The sequence below is a fragment of the Falco peregrinus genome, chromosome 12 (genome assembly GCF_023634155.1).
Source record: "Falco peregrinus isolate bFalPer1 chromosome 12, bFalPer1.pri, whole genome shotgun sequence".
NCBI lineage: Eukaryota > Metazoa > Chordata > Aves > Falconiformes > Falconidae > Falco > Falco peregrinus.
This window is the reverse complement of record NC_073732.1, coordinates 2956425-2974127: the sequence shown is the minus strand read 5'-3', so window position 1 is coordinate 2974127 and position 17703 is coordinate 2956425. Positions and strand designations below refer to the sequence as shown.

Here is a 17703-nt window from a genome sequence, read left to right as displayed (position 1 = left end):
AGAAATAGTTAAATGAGCTTGGGAATTGGATGATTCAGTTAGGCTACTTGGCACTCAATTTTTGAAACTGCTTTTTGTTGTTCTATGCTTCAGTCTGGTCAATCTCTGTCCTATTCTTCAGGACAGGACTTAAGGATAATAGGATTTTATTGCTGTCTTTCTAGCCAAACTGTAGATCCTCCTGCATGTTAGTTTAAGCACCATTAGCCTATTCCTACTTAATTTAGTGAAGCTTATCCTTCCTGTACAGGCATCATCCCTTCCACAAGTTTCTCCAGTGTCTAAAATCTAAAGTTACATCATTCAATTTACAATTTACACGACAGCTTAATTTGACCTGATCCTTTGCATTGAATTCAGTCCTTCAGGTTTTCTTTGCCTTCTGTGTTGCCATTTAAAATTTTTTTCTCAAGGCTTCTCCCATGCGTCAGTGCCCACACACAACCACTGGGCTTTCGCAGCACTGTAGAGGTTGTGGTGGAATCCATTTCTCCTGAACTTACCTGTCTTTATTGTAGTCATCTGCGTCTGAGCTATTTACTTTAGCTGAATTGGAAGATCAGCGAAAAGAATTAGGTCCTTTAGGGCATGATTTGTGTGAGCTGCGCTAGGTGCTGCTTTCAGGTAAGTTCAGACATGCCCTAGATTCCATTGGCGACTACGGAGTGAGTCACGGTAACTTGCTTATCTGTAAAGATATCTTTTGGAGAGACCTGCGTCCCTTCCCTGCAGAGGTCTGCCAGGTTTGCACCATGGGGCAGTGGCTGAGCTGCCCGCAGTGCTTCGCTGCCCACCGTGCCGGGCTGGGCGCTGCAGGGCTGTTGGCCCTTCTCTCCAGCACGACTCCTGCAGTGCGCAGGGACCCCCGTCCTCCCTCCGCAGGGGCTGCCTCTGAGCAGGAAGGTGCGTGACCACCATCTGGTGGAGGAGTCCTGTGTGCAGGAGCAGGTACCGCCCTCCCTGCCCTGCTCTCCTGCCCGGTGGCTGTCCCTAAACCCAGCCATGAGCCCTCAGTCTGGAGGCAGATGTGCTCCAGAATAACCCTGCAGGCCTCCTGCGCATACAGCTGCCTGTCTCCCAGAAGTCCTCCAGCCTGGCTTCCCTACCTCAAAAAAATTCATTATCTACCCGATACATTTGCATATGTCATCTGCCCTTGGTACAAAATGTGGCTCCTGTCGCAGTTCAGCAAACACTGCTCCTCTGCAGCGCTCCTCCTTCCCCTCTGCTTTACTGCTCGGGGGAGAAAAGGGAGACATTTCCAGTTTGGGAATGGAGTGGCAACGTTGGTTTAATTTAGTTTTTCTATCATATTTATGTATTCAGCTTCTCGTTTTACAAGTAACCTCCAGAATTAGTGATAGCCACTTATGGATTTATTCAAATCTATGGATTTAATATAAAACTATGCATTTAAGGTGCCAGACTCTTACACTTGGCAAAAAAAAATTTATACTAGCATGGCTGCAAACACACAAGGCAGATACAGGCAGGGAAATCCCAAGGAAATCATCTAAGACTGTGCAGAAGTGAATTGCCCTGTGGAGGTATTTATTTCCATTTATTTCTCTCAAATAAAGACTGTTAGCTTAGACTGGACAACTGACTATTGGGTGTCTGAAGTCAGAGGAGACAGAGCCTCAGCGTGGTGGTCTTACTTCTAGGAATTCAGAGTTTCTGTCCTTGCTGAAGCTGGTAAGAACTGCCAGTATGAAGCTCCTCTAAAATGCTGAGCAAGAGTTGTCTCAGGTTTGGCATCTGGTCAGTAAAGAACTCCCAAGTGGGGGTGGGGTTCCTTCTGCACCACGTGGGCATAACCCGTGCGCTCTAGTTCTGTAAATACAGACTGGATGCAGAAGAACTTCTTCCTTTCCAAGACCATTCTGCAGGTAGGTTCTCTGAAGTCATGAAGCGCTCAAGTGTTGCACTGCTTGGTACTGTAAAAAAGAGAGAGAATAAACCAAGAGTTTTCCATTCAGTGCAAGGTTTGGGTGTTGCTCAGTATACACGTGAAAAGGATTAGGAGGAACCATTCATCATATTGGATAAAACTGTGGACAGAAACCCTGCAGTTTCTTGAGCAAAGTCACCCCATTCACTGAATCAAACCAAAATCACGTTAAAAATCGGGTATGGTTGTTACCAGGGACTGTGTGCAGTGTGGCTGCTTGTCCTGCTGCCAGAGCTGGGGTGTGCAATAGGTGTGAGCCTGCCAAACAGTGGAAAACTGCATTTCTGTGCAGAATTTGTGGCTTTGACTCCTACTGATGACAACCTGGCAATGTGGTATTAGTGGAAATCGTGATGGAAGGGTGCGGGAAGCAACGCTGATGTACCCTGGGTTCTCTCGCCTGACGCCTGCGTGCTTGGTTCTGCAGCTTGAAACTCAGCAGAGTCACTTCTGTGTGCACTGGCCATATCCATTTGAAAGACTACTTCTAATACCATAATTAAATAATCAATGGAAAGAGAAAACAACTCAGGTGCCCTCCAGACCATACGCAGGAGGGAGGTTGGTTGGTTCCTCCCTGAAGTTAACAAACGTGCGTTTGACTTCTCCGTGGCAGTGGGACAAATCTGCAAATTTCATGTTGAAAAATAACGGCTTGCCTTTGAAGAAACCATTTTTCTTGTTCCAAGGCGCAAAAGGATAACCTACATCCTCACAACAGTGGTTCTAATTCAGTCTTGTCTGTTGACACAGTAGCGTTATATAGAGGGGGTGTCCTCACTGTGCGAAATAGGAAAGGGATTGAAGCCGCGCGTGCTGCGAGTGATGGCAGGCAGCCGCGGAGGAGGGTGCTGGGGGAAGGACGGGTTTCTCCTGCTGATCTGTGAGTAACCTGTGCGTGGTTAACTCTGTTTGTTTTGAGGGAATGACATGTATTCTTACTCAGTCAGAGATACAATGCCCTGTCAGCCCGTTTTTTAAATTAAAATAAGGAGACGCCATGCAGGATTCGTGTTACACCCTCAGCAGTGAGAAGAGGGGTTGCAAGTTCATTGAAAAGGAAACAGTTTGCTGCACCTCTGTACTCATTGTCTTTTGTTTTCAGCCACTCCTACTTAGAGAAGTTTCTGACAGAACAGATGATGGAAAGAAGAGAAGATGTATGGCTGCCGCTGATTTCCTATAGAAACTCGCTAGTCACGGGTGGCGAGGATGACAGAATGTCCGTGAACAGCGGAAGCAGCAGCAGCAAAGCCTCGTCAGTGAGGAATAAGAAAGGACGACCACCGCTCCACAAAAAGAGAGTAGAAGGTTTGTGTGGTTTTAGGTTGTCTTTTTAGGCAGAGGTATTTCTCATTTTGTACAGACATTACAGCTTTCCTTCTTAGGTTTATCCATTCTTACAGTTTATGCTGAAATATGTGATATATTCTTATGTAGAAAAAACATTGCAGTCTGTTTTGCAAATTCCTCTCAGGTTTGAACACGTCTTTATGAGAAATACCATTGTGAGTCCCTGTTCTTGTTTGTCTTCCTGAGATGCACAGATTCAGAACTAGTTAAAAGCTGTTACTGTAGTTGGAAACAGGAGGTGTTGGTGGAGTTATCTGCTCTACACCTTTCTCAGTCACGGACTTGCTGATACAGGGTTTCTGCCTATGCTTCGGTCTGGAGCCACTGTTAATTAACAGGGTGTTTGAGCAAGCCCAAGGCAGAAATTCTGATATGAATCTGTTTTTGCAGGACCACTGCAGAACACAAAGACGACACCTTTTTTTGTTTAAAATGGTATTGATGTCCAGTGTCTGTATTTACTCTTTTTGTGGCTTCAGGCATGTTCATCAGGAATTTGGCTATGAGAGCAAATTTCTTAGAAGATTGCATCTGTTCCTGGTTAATCTGTATGATGTAGTGTGTACTTTTGTGAATATAAATTTACTCTTTCGCTACAGAGTAGGTGTAAGTGAGATCTTTAAACTTCAGGGATTTTTCCAGGGTCAGTATCTATGATAGTAACTCCTCAGTAAGGAATCTAATGCCAATCTGCCTGAACATACAGCAGTTTCCCAAAATATTCTTCAGAAGTTTGTCCGTATGTACTTCTACAGTCAGATCGGTTCTCCACTACAGCTTATGTTGAGCAGTACGTTGCACCAAGTTCTTCAGTTTCTTACAGGCAACCTGGAGTTTATGTAGATAAAATACTGCTTCCTTTCCTCAGACACTGTTTTTCTTCCTTCAGGATGCCATGATCGTCACAGAATTCGGCTGGTTTTTTTCTTTCCTTTTGTTACTGTTTCCATTCTGTTGTATTGTGTTCTACCAATACCCTTTTTTTTCCCTGGGAAGTGTAGTAATGTCTTTGCTTCCCTAAGGCAAGTCTCAGTCTTACGACACAGTTTTTAGGCATTGTTTGCCTTGTGCTCTTGCACATCCTCCTCTTTCAACGAAGGGAGAATTGATTTGCAACACTTCCCATTTCAATGACCTCTTTCTTTGCAACAGCTGTGGTCCTGAATTTTCCACAAACGTAACTCACTTAAAATGACGTAGGCCAAATCCGTGGTGGTTCAGCGACTGAAAGATCTGACTGTACCACAGTTCCCACTGGGAGATGGCCTAGGACTGTGCCAAGGCTCCCTGCGGGTCTGGCGGGGTTCTGACACCTGCCGAGGGTGTGAGGGGGCTCCGTTTGCATTCTACCGACAGTGTCTCATCAGAAGACCCCTCAGTGGTCCAGTTTCACCGTTCACTACTGTCACCCCAAATTCCCCCATTAGTGATCTGTGGCCAGAAAAAGCCTAGTGAACATTCCCTGTCATGGGGTGCTCTTGGGGGTGGGGGGGGGTGGCTGTCCTGTCCTTTGAATGCTACAGATACAGCTCTGGGTCACAGGAGAGCATTCAAGGACATTCATTTTGAAGAACGTTTGTTAGGAAGTGATTTCTTCCTTTCCTCCCTCCTTTCCTCCCTCCTTTCCTAGATCCCTACGCAGACCTTCATTACTCACGAAAGCTTTGCTATACAGCCTCATTATTTAGATCCAGGAAGGATGTTTTAGCTCCTAACAGTGTAACTGCCGTTTCCCCAGTAGATGCCTTCATTGCAGAATTTGATTTTATGATGGTTACCAGCAAGTGCTCTCTAATGATGGCAGCTACACAAGCTCTACGGCCTTTCCTTACGTGGAAGGATATATAATGCAAGCACCAGAAGTCTTGGTTTGCATTTGTATGAGTAAAGGACATTTGATAACCTTATGTTAAAACAAACCCTTAAGAATATAAGCAGTTCAGTAGGTACCACGTGGTTAATTTTTGGGTGCTTCCTGACGTGCGGTAGGCATTGGCGATTGTGATGTGCCCTAAGTACACTTCCTTTTGAATCTTGGCCAAAGGAAAGCCAAGAAAACCTGGAGCCAGGTTGTCTGTATTTTTCATGGGAAGACACAGATTTCTGCACAAACAAGGTCTTACTTTGATGTATCAGTAAGGAGCTCATGAAAGAATCTGATTTGATCCTCAGAGATAAGTGCTTACTGTTGACTCGTCTGTGTAACTTGAGCTAAGAACCAGTCACGGGAAGAAAGTAACTGATGGTCTGTACACAAGCCTTTGTTGGGTTTTTGTCTTTATGTATTTTTATAACTCTTCTGAAAGCTTTAATCTTAATCTGGCGGTACAGTTACAAATCTGGACCTCTCTTTAAATCCTGGTAAGCTTTTTTTTTCCTTTAATTTCCACTCTAAAGGAACCAAAACAAGGGCAAGGTTGCTGCAGAAGCTATCCTAGCATCAAAGAACCATAACTAGTCCCTTGTGGTTCCTTTCTCACCTAAATCCGGCAGATACTGTGCTCAGCAGACTGTCTGCGTTGGAGAACGTTCCCTGTTGCTACTGAAAGTAAATCTGCTCTGTGACATATCTTCACAATGCCTTAAGGAAATCAAACATAAATAAGATCTAAAAAAAAAAAAATAAAATATCCCTAACACAAAAAAGGTTCACAGGTAAATAGGCAACTTTTTAGACAACACTTATGCCCAAAGGGTAACAAAAGGCACAGGAAAAATTAAAAGATCTATTGAGGTCCCCATCTGCTTTCTCACCACACATTTCTTCCTGTTAGTAAATCTGTGATCTTGCCTTCTCCGCTCTTGTCATCTCCCCTGTCTTTCACTCACTCACTCCAGCAACTTCTGTTTTTTTCTGCATGTCTCTTGCCCACGCATTTGTCTGCTCTGTCCCACTCTCCTCAAGTGCCCCCTCTTCCTTCCTCTGGTTTGTTCCCTGCACAACATGAGCGCAGCATCCCACCTAGACCTTCAGTCACCTTCCCATCTCCATTCCGCCCACTGCTCTCAACTCTAAATACGCTACCCGAAGTCACTATTTACAGTTCACACCAGCCAGACCACTTCTCTGATTTAAAATGCCCCCTCAGGTTCTTCCTGAAGTTTCTAAAGATCTGCCCTGACCAGATTTTGGGTTTTATGCTCCTCCCTCAACTTAGTGTTTAACTATATCTCAGTTGCTGTATGCATATGAGATTAAATATTTAGATTGTAAACTCAGCAATTGGGAATTATGTTTGTTATACGTGTGCAAGATACCCAACAATTTAGGTAGTGCTGCAATGCGATATTTATTTGCAATTACTTTAGTTCGTCTGTTAAGTATTTCTAGTTACATCGTTGTTACTGCTGGGAATAGCTGGCAGTAATCCTTCCTTAAAAGAACGCAAAATAAAATTAGAGCTGAAAGATTTATCATTTCAAGCATTTATCCAGTTGATCTCTTAAAGGCATACTTGTTTTAAGAGATTAGTAACTAAACTGTTGAAAATAGAAATTTGGAGAAGGTGCTGCAACCGAAATTAACGGTATCGAAGTGGGTCGGCAGATGGATGGTGCCTGTGACTGACGGGAGGTGTTCACCCCCTGAGCTGGCTGGATAAGTCCTGAAGGCAGGAATACTGTCCCGCACGTTAGCAGAAATGTGTCAGTAATTTTAAATGTTCTTTTTCTAGATGAGAGTCTAGAAGGCTCATGGCTGAACAGGAATGAAAACATACATACTCCAGGGACACTGCAACCGCCACAGCTCACCTCAACTGTCCTGAGAGAGAACACTAGACAAATGGGAGAGCAGATCCAGGAGCACGAGTCGGAGCAGGGATCTGAACAGGATTTTTTACACAAGTAAGTGTTGGAATTTCAGTGTCAAATACAGCGAGCCAGGCAGAGGAGTTGCATATTATTTATACAGATAGTCTTAGTCTGTGGCTCCATGTATTCAGTGTTTATTTGCTAAAACAACTGGAAATGTCTTGGCTATAGCGCAGTAATACTTCAATGATTTTCAGTTCCCAGGAAAAATGCATCGTAATGAAATCATGGTAGAAAGTCCTTATGTTAAAATTATGTCACAGCATAACCATGCAGTTCTGGTTAAATTGTCCTAGCGTTCATGCCCCTAGTTTGGATTGAGCTGTTCCTCTAGAAGTTGTGTTAGATGTTCTCTTTTCTTTCCCTCTGCCCTACGTTATAGTGACACTGTGGTTCTCAGCTGATTTCTTGTAAATTAACTCTTCAATCCAATTCTAGCTGCTGAGCTAGGAATTTCTGTTTCTGGGGTAATGGCCTGCAGGCAATTCACTTTGGCCTTAATTGTATATACTTTTTGTCACTCAACTCCCATTTTACCACCTCCGTTTAGAGGGGAAAATGTTGGTTATTATTGGTCGGTGATTTATTTAAGAATAGAGAGGTGTTCAGAGAATGCTACTCTGTGCTATTTCTCATAATTTGAAGACACAGAATAACATGATCTGGTTTGGTGACTATTTTTATAATTTTATAGCCAAATGTACTGATCTGATTTGTCTGTATAAAAAAGTTGTATTATGTTGGCCAGACGAATCAGGTTTCTACCAGTCTAGTATAGTATAAAATCGCCAGATTATGCCTCTTGGTTTTCCTCCGGCTTTTGCCCATCGTGTTTTTCTTGAGACACGTTCCCCAGCTTCTCAATTCTTCCTGAACGTGTGCTGACCCTGCTCAATCCCAAATTTTACTGCTTCATCCTGCATTCTTTTATCACAGTGTTTTCTAAATAGAAATAATTAATAATGGTCATTTTGCCTGGGAAGTAAAACATTTTCCAGCCTCAAATGACAAGGTTCTCTGTATACCACCATGTTGCACATGTAAGCTCTTGAAGTTTGCCAGTTTGTGACCACAGGTTCTCAAAAAATCTGAGCAACTTCTAACGAAGTGCACTCTTTGGAAAGTGAGACCCGTTCTTCTCCTTCGGCTGCGTGTGTAATGCACGGGCATCAGCAGCACGCCGGGTTGAACCTTGCTGTGATCCGTTAATCGGCGCTCACCGCAAGAGATGTTGCCGCTCAGCTGGCTACGCAGTACCTGTTCTTCTGTGGAGCGGGCGATGCTGCCGTTCCCCTGGATGGGTTCATCCATTAAGGCCACCCGCAGGCAGCGCGAGGCGGCGGGGGGGGGAGCCTGACGTGGGCTTCAGCGTTCCCAGCGCTGTGGCTGGAGGGAAGGGGGGCTGCTGGCGTGTCCGTGGGTGAGCACCAGGGTGTGGGGGTCCTCCCCGCAGGGGCCAGGCTGGCAGGCGGCGCAGCGGGGGGAGCCCGGCTCTCGGTGGCCCCAGCGTGTCTTTTTGCCTTAGTCCCCGTGGGGTCTGGGCTCGTGTCTCTTACTTGCTTTCCTGAGGTCAAGGATTTGCCTCCTGATCTCCTGCCTCCCCAGGCATTGCCACAACTTCTAGGTTATAAGGAAGATGTTGTGGCTCTCAGTTTCTCCTTAATTTTTTTTTACTCTGCAGTAAAACCAAAAAGAAAAGAGCTGAAGCAGAACTTTCTTTCTGACCCTCTCTGGTCTCAGCTGTCGCTGAGCTAAATGGCTGGCTCTGAAGCTGTCACCAGGTACGGGAGGTGGGACGGCTTCCCATCACCGTCTGTACTCCTGAGCACAACGAGCCTTAGGCGGTGGGAGAACTCCCCTTTCTCGGGGGTGGGGGGGGCTGAACCAGGGGTCTCAGCCCGGGCGAACCCCTGCCCCTCCTGTCTCGGGGGATGCTGTGAGCAGGGAGCTGCCAGGCGAGGGCACGCAGCATCGCTCCCTCTCCGTTACGCTCACAGAGCTGGGCTTGGCATCCACGTTCCCAGTGTGAGCTGGCAGTGGAGGGTCCTCAGCCTGGCGTGGCTGCCACGTGCATTCCCTGCAGGCCAGCTCAGGGGAGCTAAAACATAAAGAAAATGCAGAGCAGTCAGTTGCCAGATTAACGGGGTTAATCGTGTCCAGAAGAGTATTTTGTTCTGGGTTGTTTTCACATGGGTTGTCCCAGTTCATTATGTCAATCTTACAGGGTACAAGACTGCATAATAAAATAAAAACTGGTGTTGCTCTCGAAGAGCTGTACTTAGTTTGCTACTATTTCCTTGTGCTGCAACACACAAATCATATCAAATCCATTGCTGTCTACTACTGGATTTAGATGGTATTAAAAGTACAGCCTGTAAGGTATTTACATGTGAATAAGTTACCGGATGCTGAAGTTGATCAGGGTATGCATTTAAAAGCAGTTTGTTTTCTGTGTTGTGTGACATTTTTGTTTTAAAATGTGTGTCAGTTATTAATTTGCATCTATTCTTGCTCATACTTTGCCTGATCTGAGATAGTGCAGTAGGATTTAATAAAATGAGTTCTGGAAGCGCTCACCACTTCAGGTATATGTCACACAAATGAATGACTAATATTAGCATTTTGTGTAGCTGGTTTTATTACAACAATTAATGGATTATTTTTTTGTGCACATGCAGTGAGAGGAGATAAGTTGTGGAGGGGAATCCAGAAGACGTGTGCAATGATGGATGTGATTTAAGTATCTTAATCTGAAGTGTGGCCAGACGCAAAATTTCAGGAGCTAGATGTCTGAAAACAGCCAACTCAAAATTGTTAGTGCTCTCGGTCGTAATGCTGCTTTGTGTTTGTTAGTCCCCAGATGCAGATATCTTGGTTGGGCCAACAGAAGCTAGAAGATTTAAATCGAAAGGACAGGACAGGAATGAACTACATGAAAGGGAGAACTGGTGTAAGGCATGCAGTGTAAGTGTTCAGAGCACCCTGATCTCCAGATCAGAACCATTTTAGATGCCACGTTTTAAATGTTACCTTTTCTGGGTTGTTGCTGGTAATTTCTGTGACATTTTAACTCTTGTTAATGAAGGCAGTGTAACAGCTTTGCAGTGCTGGAATGGTGAACAAGGCAGACATGGCACAATTCCCCGGTATTCTCTCCCAGCCTTCAGCTGTTTCCATTTCAGGACATTTCCTTGATTTGTCTGTTAAGGGATTCCCCGTGAACTCTCCCAAAGTGCTGTCCAGTCTTCCTGCGAACCTGTTCATGCTGCTTTCATCCACATCATCTTTTGCCAAGGTGTCCCACTGAGCAGCTCATGGAGGGAAGGCACGTGGGCGAACACTGAAGTGTTGGGCTGGCCAAGGTGCTACGTGCTCTGCTGCAGATCCAGCCAAGTCTTTCCACACATCTTCCAGGACAGGGGCCGGAGTCTCTAGCGAGATCAACTGTCTTGGCTTCACTGCTGTATTCCCAGGGACTTACCAGTGATCCTGGCAAACAGCATAACTCCTTTTTGGAAAAGGGCAAGCAAACACAGTGAGGTTATTGCCCTTTCCTTGTTAGGGACAAATTTAATTAATGTTTATAATGATACTACATGGGACTTCCTGCTTTAGCCTCTGCCAGTGCTAGGTTTGTTTTTACATAAGATTTTCACTTAGTATTACAGAAAGCATGCTGGCTTTATTCTCAACATAAGGTTTTATGTGAAGGCGTTAAGGGACAGGATTTGTGTGTTCTTTTTAATGACAAAGATCATGGTTGGGAAATTTCCAGGCACTTAAATGACTTTTTCTTTCTCTTTATTTAATCAGACGAGGTCTAATGGAAGATGACGCTGAGCCCATCTTTGAAGATGTAATGATGTCCTCACGAGGTCAGCTAGAGGATATGAACGAAGAATTTGAGGACACAATGGTCATTGATCTGGTCAGTACATCTTACTAATAGCAAGTTTAAAATGGATATAAGATAATTTAAAAGGAACTTGCGAAGCACAAGCAGAATTTTGAGCCTGATTTCCTGTTGCCCGAACATTAAAGAGAGGAAGTGATCCCAATGCTCCCTAGAACCTACAGCTGTGACCTCAGGCCCAGTTGATTTTTTTGCGTAGAAACACACGGAGTGTTGCTTAGCGTGCTTCCTCTCTCCTGTTCTGGACTCGGGCAGCAGCACGTCCTGAAGCACCATCGTGCACCTGGGACTTGTCACCCTGCGAGTCAGGCTGTGATTTCTGGCACATCAGGTACCAGTGCAGCCCCCTTGGGTGAGCGCTGAAGCAGCTGCTGTGACTGACCGCTCAGCCCCAGGCAGGGGGGGGCTTCTGGGGGTGGAGGTGGGACCAGCTCACCCCACCTGATGGAATATTACACCAGGCTGCCTGCTTGACCTCAGGAAGTACAAATGGCCTCTCTGACATCCAGTAACAGTATTTGATCCTGGTTGACATGATGGAGAGTCAGGAAACGGTATCATCTGAAGGTATTCTGAGTGTTGCTGCTGCCCCTGTCGCAGCCATCGCTAACTTCTTTGCTGACACAGCTCTTTGTGCAGCCACGCTGTGGTCAAACTGCTACAGCCAAGTTGTTTCTCTTTTCCTGGTTTGTTTGATATCTGGGGGGGGGGTGGATCGGGGATCCTTCGCCAAGGTCTGGTTAGCTGGTTAGTGATGTGCTGGCACAGCAGAGGGGAGAGCAGGCAGGGGCGGGTGGTTGCTCCCAAACAGGCCATGTCATCAGATGGCAGCCTCAGGTCCTTCCCTGGCAGCGCACGGGCTGCAGGCAGCGGTGCCTTTGTCGAGGTTACAGCCTTACCCGCCCCTCCATTCGGAACGGGAAGAAGGATCAGTTCACATTATACACTTCACCGTTCTTATGCCTTCCTATTTTTCCTCTCACGTCCAAACAATAAGGCATAGGTTACTTTAGGACTGGGCTATAATGTCTTGGAAAGAAAATGTAGGCAATAATTCATTTGCTGCTGCTGAATACTGAGGTTATTACTAGCGTTCAAGTGATCATCAAGTAAGTAAAATCTCTTTCGCTGATAATCCCAGGCAAGGAAACGAAGGCGTTGATCAAGCTGGTGAAGCTCACATTTATGTTTGTAGGGAAGTACAACACAGAGGGTTTGATCCTCAGAAATATTAGGAAATCTTCGGTACCTTTTTTTTCCTAAATCCATTTTTTGACTGTGTCAGAGCTGAAGTTTCACCACAAACTTAAAAGCATAAAGACAGTTAAAAGACAGTTTTTATGCGGTCTGGCCTGTAGTCCTCATACAAGAACATCTTGAAGTCAGCAAGAGCCTCAAGCAAGTCCTTAGCTATGAGCACCAAGTTAAAATTACCTTAGAATCCATCAGCTTTTACCCCATTCCTTAAATAAAACAAGGATTTAAGAAGCACTCTCCTCTGTCAGGGCCTGCATTTGTATCGGAGCTTTTACAAAAGCTGGCGCAAAGCCGCTCCGTGAGGGCAGAGGCGACAGCGTAGGGCCCTCAGCTGCCGCGCCGCGCGCGTCCCTCGCACCCAGGTAACCGATGCGATGCGCTAAACGCCTGACTCCTCTTTTCAGCCACCTTCGAGAAACCGGCGAGAGCGGGCTGAACTGAGGCCAGACTTCTTTGACTCCGCAGCTATCATTGAGGACGATTCAGTAAGGCTTTACCAGTATCGCTTGCTGTTTTATCTGAGGTTCTTTGTGACTGTCATTACACCTAATTAATTGCTGTCTTTTAAATCATTTTTCTAGGGATTTGGAATGCCTATGTTCTGAAGTCTGGTGAAGACATTTTACAATTTGGAACTCTATTGTTTAGAGCTAGAGGCCTATATACTGTGATAGCTTGTATGAAAACCACATTTTTGATGTGATACGGTTTGATTTTTAACCAAATGATTGAGGTCAATCCCTTTTTGTAGTGACAGAAAGAAGAGGAACTTCTTAATGACACAAAGGAATGTTGGCCAATCCAGTCACCTCAGAAGGGCTGACCTGAAAAATCATTTGTATCCCTGTTCTTGACTGTCCTAATACAGATTATTTTTTTTTCCTGGATGAGGAGGAAGTTTTAAATTGTTAAGACAGCTGTCAAAATACACACTGTTCTACATATGTTTTCTGAAAACAACATTGAGTGAAAACAGAACTTTTTAACTTTATTTTTCTGCTGTACAATTTAAAACAGTTTTAACATTTGCCTTTTTATGTTTTAAAAGCTAGCCATTTTTATTAAACCTATGCCTATCAGCCACTGACTAGCAATGATGCTATAAGCAGGTCATTCTGGCTACAGAAAAGTGTTTTTGAACACACTGGATTTGATTAACATTATGGTACGCTTATATCCTCTCATAGGCATTGAGAAGAACACTCTTATAGAAGAGGTTAGAATCTAATGACGTGCATCTCTGCCAAAAAATTTCAGATTCTGATATGATAAACCCAGATTTTATACTCTTGAGAAGATTTATTTTTATTTATAATGGGACATAAAGTAAGAGATGTCCATGAAGCCACTTTTCCAACAGATGCTGTGTAACATTCATTTTATATAGCACATGGGGACACAAAAACAGTAAATTTTCTATTGGTACTTGCTCTGTGCATTTTTAGCAACTTATACCAGCAAATAAAGTATTCTCAGTAAAACACACAAATGGTTCTCAAGTAATCACTTTGCTGTTTTTACTACCTACTTCAAGCCCTGCCAACCCAAGGTACATAAACAGCAACTTTCCTAGTAAAAAAAAACACCACAATTCAAGGGTGGGGGAAAGGAATCACTTTAGCATACTAAAAGCAATTTTAACTGTACCATTAAAAAAAAAGTCTACTTTCCATGCCGTAAATACCCTTTTCCGCTATTTTTGTAAATTAATTTTGCCAGTTAGAAGTACTGTATGTGCTGCATATAAATTTGTGCTTAGATGGTGAAGTTCTTAAGCTTACAATGGAATACAGCTACATTTTCAGTGTTAACTGTGCATACTAAGAGTAATTCTTTGGGGAAAAAAAATATGATTTTTCAAAAAAGTTAAAAACATCAAAAAAAACCAAAAAACCCAAAACATTCTCAGCTAATTCATTGTAATACGAGATTTTTCAGTGTCTTCAATAATTTGGAATTTCATTATGCTTCGATTTTTATGACTCTGCCTAGTAGCTGCTACTTAGTTAAACTGGCCTGATACCAGAGGTGCTGGCCATCCACAACTTGCACTGACTCTACTATCTCTAAGAATCAGCCCCAAAATGTTAATCTTCCTTTCTGCATTCTAATACTAGCATTTGAGATACAAAGCAGATTGACCCACTTGGAGCACAACAGTTTTAGAGGTGGTTTTTTAGCAGCTGCAAAATAATCATGGAGCTTTTTTCTGTTACGAGCTTATTGAAAAAAACCAAAACAACAGTAATGCCCAGTGCTTACTTGCTGGGAGGGAAAAGAATCTAGTTTTAAAAACAAACCAGCCTTTCACTCAGCTGGGGTTTGTTTCCTACAACACGTGCAGTTCTCAGACATGGTTGCCAAAAATGTTTGACTAGGTAATTCAGCCATTCCTCGGACTTCGGTTGGGTAATGTGTCAAACCTGAAGTAGCTGGAACTTTATAAAATAACATTACCTCCCTTCCTCTTCTGTCCACCCCGACAGTCACAGGGGTGGGCAGGAATGGCTGCATTAAATTGTCGTCACAGTAATTCTGTGAGCATAGTAGCATAATAAATGCTGCCTGGTTTGAGTCATAGTCTCAGACAAACCTTGTGCTTCACAGTCCTCTGTGTGGAAAACTGATTCCTAATTTAACATTGTAGAATACTGTATAACAAACATTTATTATCACGGTACCTGCAATGGGTTTCCAGTTCAGTTTGCAGTCAATAGGTTTTTGTATTATGAGTGTCTCCTTGATTGGTTTTGCTAGTAATTCTGTAAATTGTACATTTACAATATGAGGTTTTTTTTTCCTTTTGTACAATTTAAAACTGATGCTTCACCTTTCATTTAATAAACTATTCAAAATCATGAGTATGATGAGCACCCTCTTCACTATAACTTTCTTTTAAATGCTCGTTTGGACCATCACATCTTGTCATCCCATTTATTAGTAGCCAAAGGAAGTTCTAAAAGGTAGTTTTCACGTACTCCAGGCTTCACAACCAGATTCCGTGCAGCTGCCTTACCCGTTCAGCCTCAGAGCCAAGGAAAACCCTGTCTGGTGGGTTTTTTTCTTTTTCTTTTCCCTCCACTGTGGTGTGGTTTTGGTTTTTGGTTGATTTGGGGGGGTTATTGTGAGATCACTGTAAATCTGGTAGGTCATCACACAAGTTGGGAGAGTTGCGTTGTTAAAACTTACGGTTTTTTGAACTGTCACAAAATTTGAGAAAAATTCCACTCTCGTGCCCTGTATGTCTGAAGTGAACTGGACCACGTGGGAAGAAATAGAAGCGGTAAAGGCTCGGACGGTCTGACAGCCAGCTGGGCTACATGGAGTTTTACCGATTCCTGAAATGAAACGGCCTCGTGTTATTCCCATGTCTGAGAGAGAAAGGTGCTGGTTTTGTTCGACCCGTGAATTATTTCATCTCTGTAGTGCTAAAGAAAACTGGCTTACGTATCATCTGGCCCACTTCCTAAAGAAAAATCATCCAAGTCAGAAAAAGTAACAGGATGCAGCAGGTGAGGAACGGGGATAAGATGATTCAAGGTCTGAACTGCACTCTAGGACTACTCCTGAGCCACAGCCCCAGCGCCGCCTCTCCAGCTGCGTGTAAGTTACGCTCAACTCCTGCTGCACTGTGGGACACACAGTAAGTAACTTGTCAGCCTCTAAGTTCTCTCTGTTGAAAGGATTTTATTTTAGATCTATTGTTTCTGCAGGTGACTGGAATTCAAGAGAATCCTGAGTAGTGTGGCCAGAGCAGTTTTCCTCCAGTGCGTTTCCAGAGAGCTGTGCTGGCAGAGCAACCGACTGCTTGGAAATCGAGAGGATATAAAAGCCAAATTCTTGTGCTGGCAAGGGACAGAAGAGAGGATGACATCTATAGAACTAATGAGGTTAGGAAACAATTAAGAAAGGTTGTACTTTTTTCTTTGTGACAATGACAACTGGGTTTCTCATTTGGTGTCTCCTCCTGACCAGGCAGGCTGAAGAAACCACGTGCATATCGCTTACTACAGCTTTTGCCTTTGAACCTGGGACAGCCACCAGCTGCTCTCTCAGGCACAAATTACCTTTGAAAAATCCTCTCAGTCCTTGCAAACTTACAAACTGACTACACCTTTTCTCACAACTTAAGAACTCACTTCATGGCAACAACCCCCAACGCAGTGACATTTCCATTTACCTCCCCCTGTGGTTGCAGCCAGCTCGGTTCCCTGAGGCAGTAGGTACGGGCACCGGCGCAGAGCACGTGTTTCTGCTGAGGTGCAGCCCGGTGCATTCCTACAGACCTTAAACGTGTCTGCAGCCAGGACAGTGCATCTGTCACCTGTATGCGTTGCCTTTAGCCATTACAAAAACCCATGGAGCTGGGACTCGTACTCAAAACGCTCCTTCTGGACCGTGTTTTCAGACGACTTCTAGTTGTTGCCTCTCCTGCCCCCCCAGGTCCAGGCTCCATGGCTGCACTGGCCGCACAGGCCTGGGAGGAGATGCTGCCTGGGAAGCTGCCGTCTCGCCTTCCTTCCCCTTTGGGCACGTGCTTGGGGAGCAAACAGAAGCAGCTGCAGCGTGCAGGTACAGTAGTTCTCCAGCTCATAATACAGTACCATTAATGACTGAGGTTACTTACAGCAGACGAGTCATTACGGGACTTCACGTGCTTGGCAGCTGTTCGCAGTAGTGCTAAGCACGACAGCGGCCGCCACTCGCTGCCTTCTGGGGCTGTAGTTAAAATGCAGCTTCTAATGTGTGGAGCGGGCTCGGGGCCTAGGGCTGATCAGCAACATCTACTGCCATCGTTCTCTGTGAGTCTGGCAAATAAATCACAGAAAAAACGAGGCTGGAAGGGGCCTCTGGAGGTCTCAATCTCGACCCTCTGTTGAGGGAGAAGAGCCCCCCATGCTCAGGAAGGATTTTCATATCCCCCCAGAACTGCCCTTGTTCCAGTTTGGGTACATTGTCTCCCGTCCTTCGAGAGAAGGCTGGCTCCATCTTCTCTGGATGCCTGCACGTGCAGCCTGGAGGTCACCAATCCCAACACGAGACCCAGCGCCGCTGCAGCCAGCACATAGAAGGGGCAGCTCGGGACAGTCTAGCGGAGCAGGTTAGTCTGGGATCAGCAAAGCCTGGATCCCCGTGCCCTGAAATCCAAGCTCGGGATTTTTCCCTTTTTAAGTCTGTGGTGCAGGAAGTGGAGTCAGACGCCAAAGGTGGGCCCCAGGCTGGGCCCGAACCCCCAGGGGTCTGGCTTCTCAGCAGTGAGAGGTCGCGGCAGCTCTGCCTGTGAGCACCTCCGGGGCTGGTGGAATGAAGGAGCCGAAGGAGCCAAGGGAGCACGTGACCTTGCGTCATTGCTAACAGCTCACCCGCAGCAGCCACTGCACACTGTGTTGATTATTAACCCACCAAAAAGGGTTTA

At 44.9% G+C, this 17703-nt stretch overlaps 1 protein-coding gene across 2 annotated transcripts in view; it reads left to right on the top strand.

Moving 5' to 3' along the window:
* STAG1 (STAG1 cohesin complex component) overlaps window positions 1-15148 on the top strand; it is a 199965-nt gene extending 184817 nt beyond the window's left edge. For both annotated transcript variants that reach the window (XM_055817028.1, XM_027791966.2), the window contains 6 exons: window positions 3057-3262; window positions 6979-7150; window positions 9971-10081; window positions 10931-11045; window positions 12692-12772; window positions 12869-15148. In XM_055817028.1, coding sequence (XP_055673003.1) covers window positions 3057-3262; window positions 6979-7150; window positions 9971-10081; window positions 10931-11045; window positions 12692-12772; window positions 12869-12892 — 709 coding nt within the window. In that variant the 3' untranslated portion in view covers window positions 12893-15148. The remainder of the gene's footprint in view (window positions 1-3056; window positions 3263-6978; window positions 7151-9970; window positions 10082-10930; window positions 11046-12691; window positions 12773-12868) is intronic.
* The last annotated feature ends 2555 nt before the right edge of the window (window positions 15149-17703 follow it).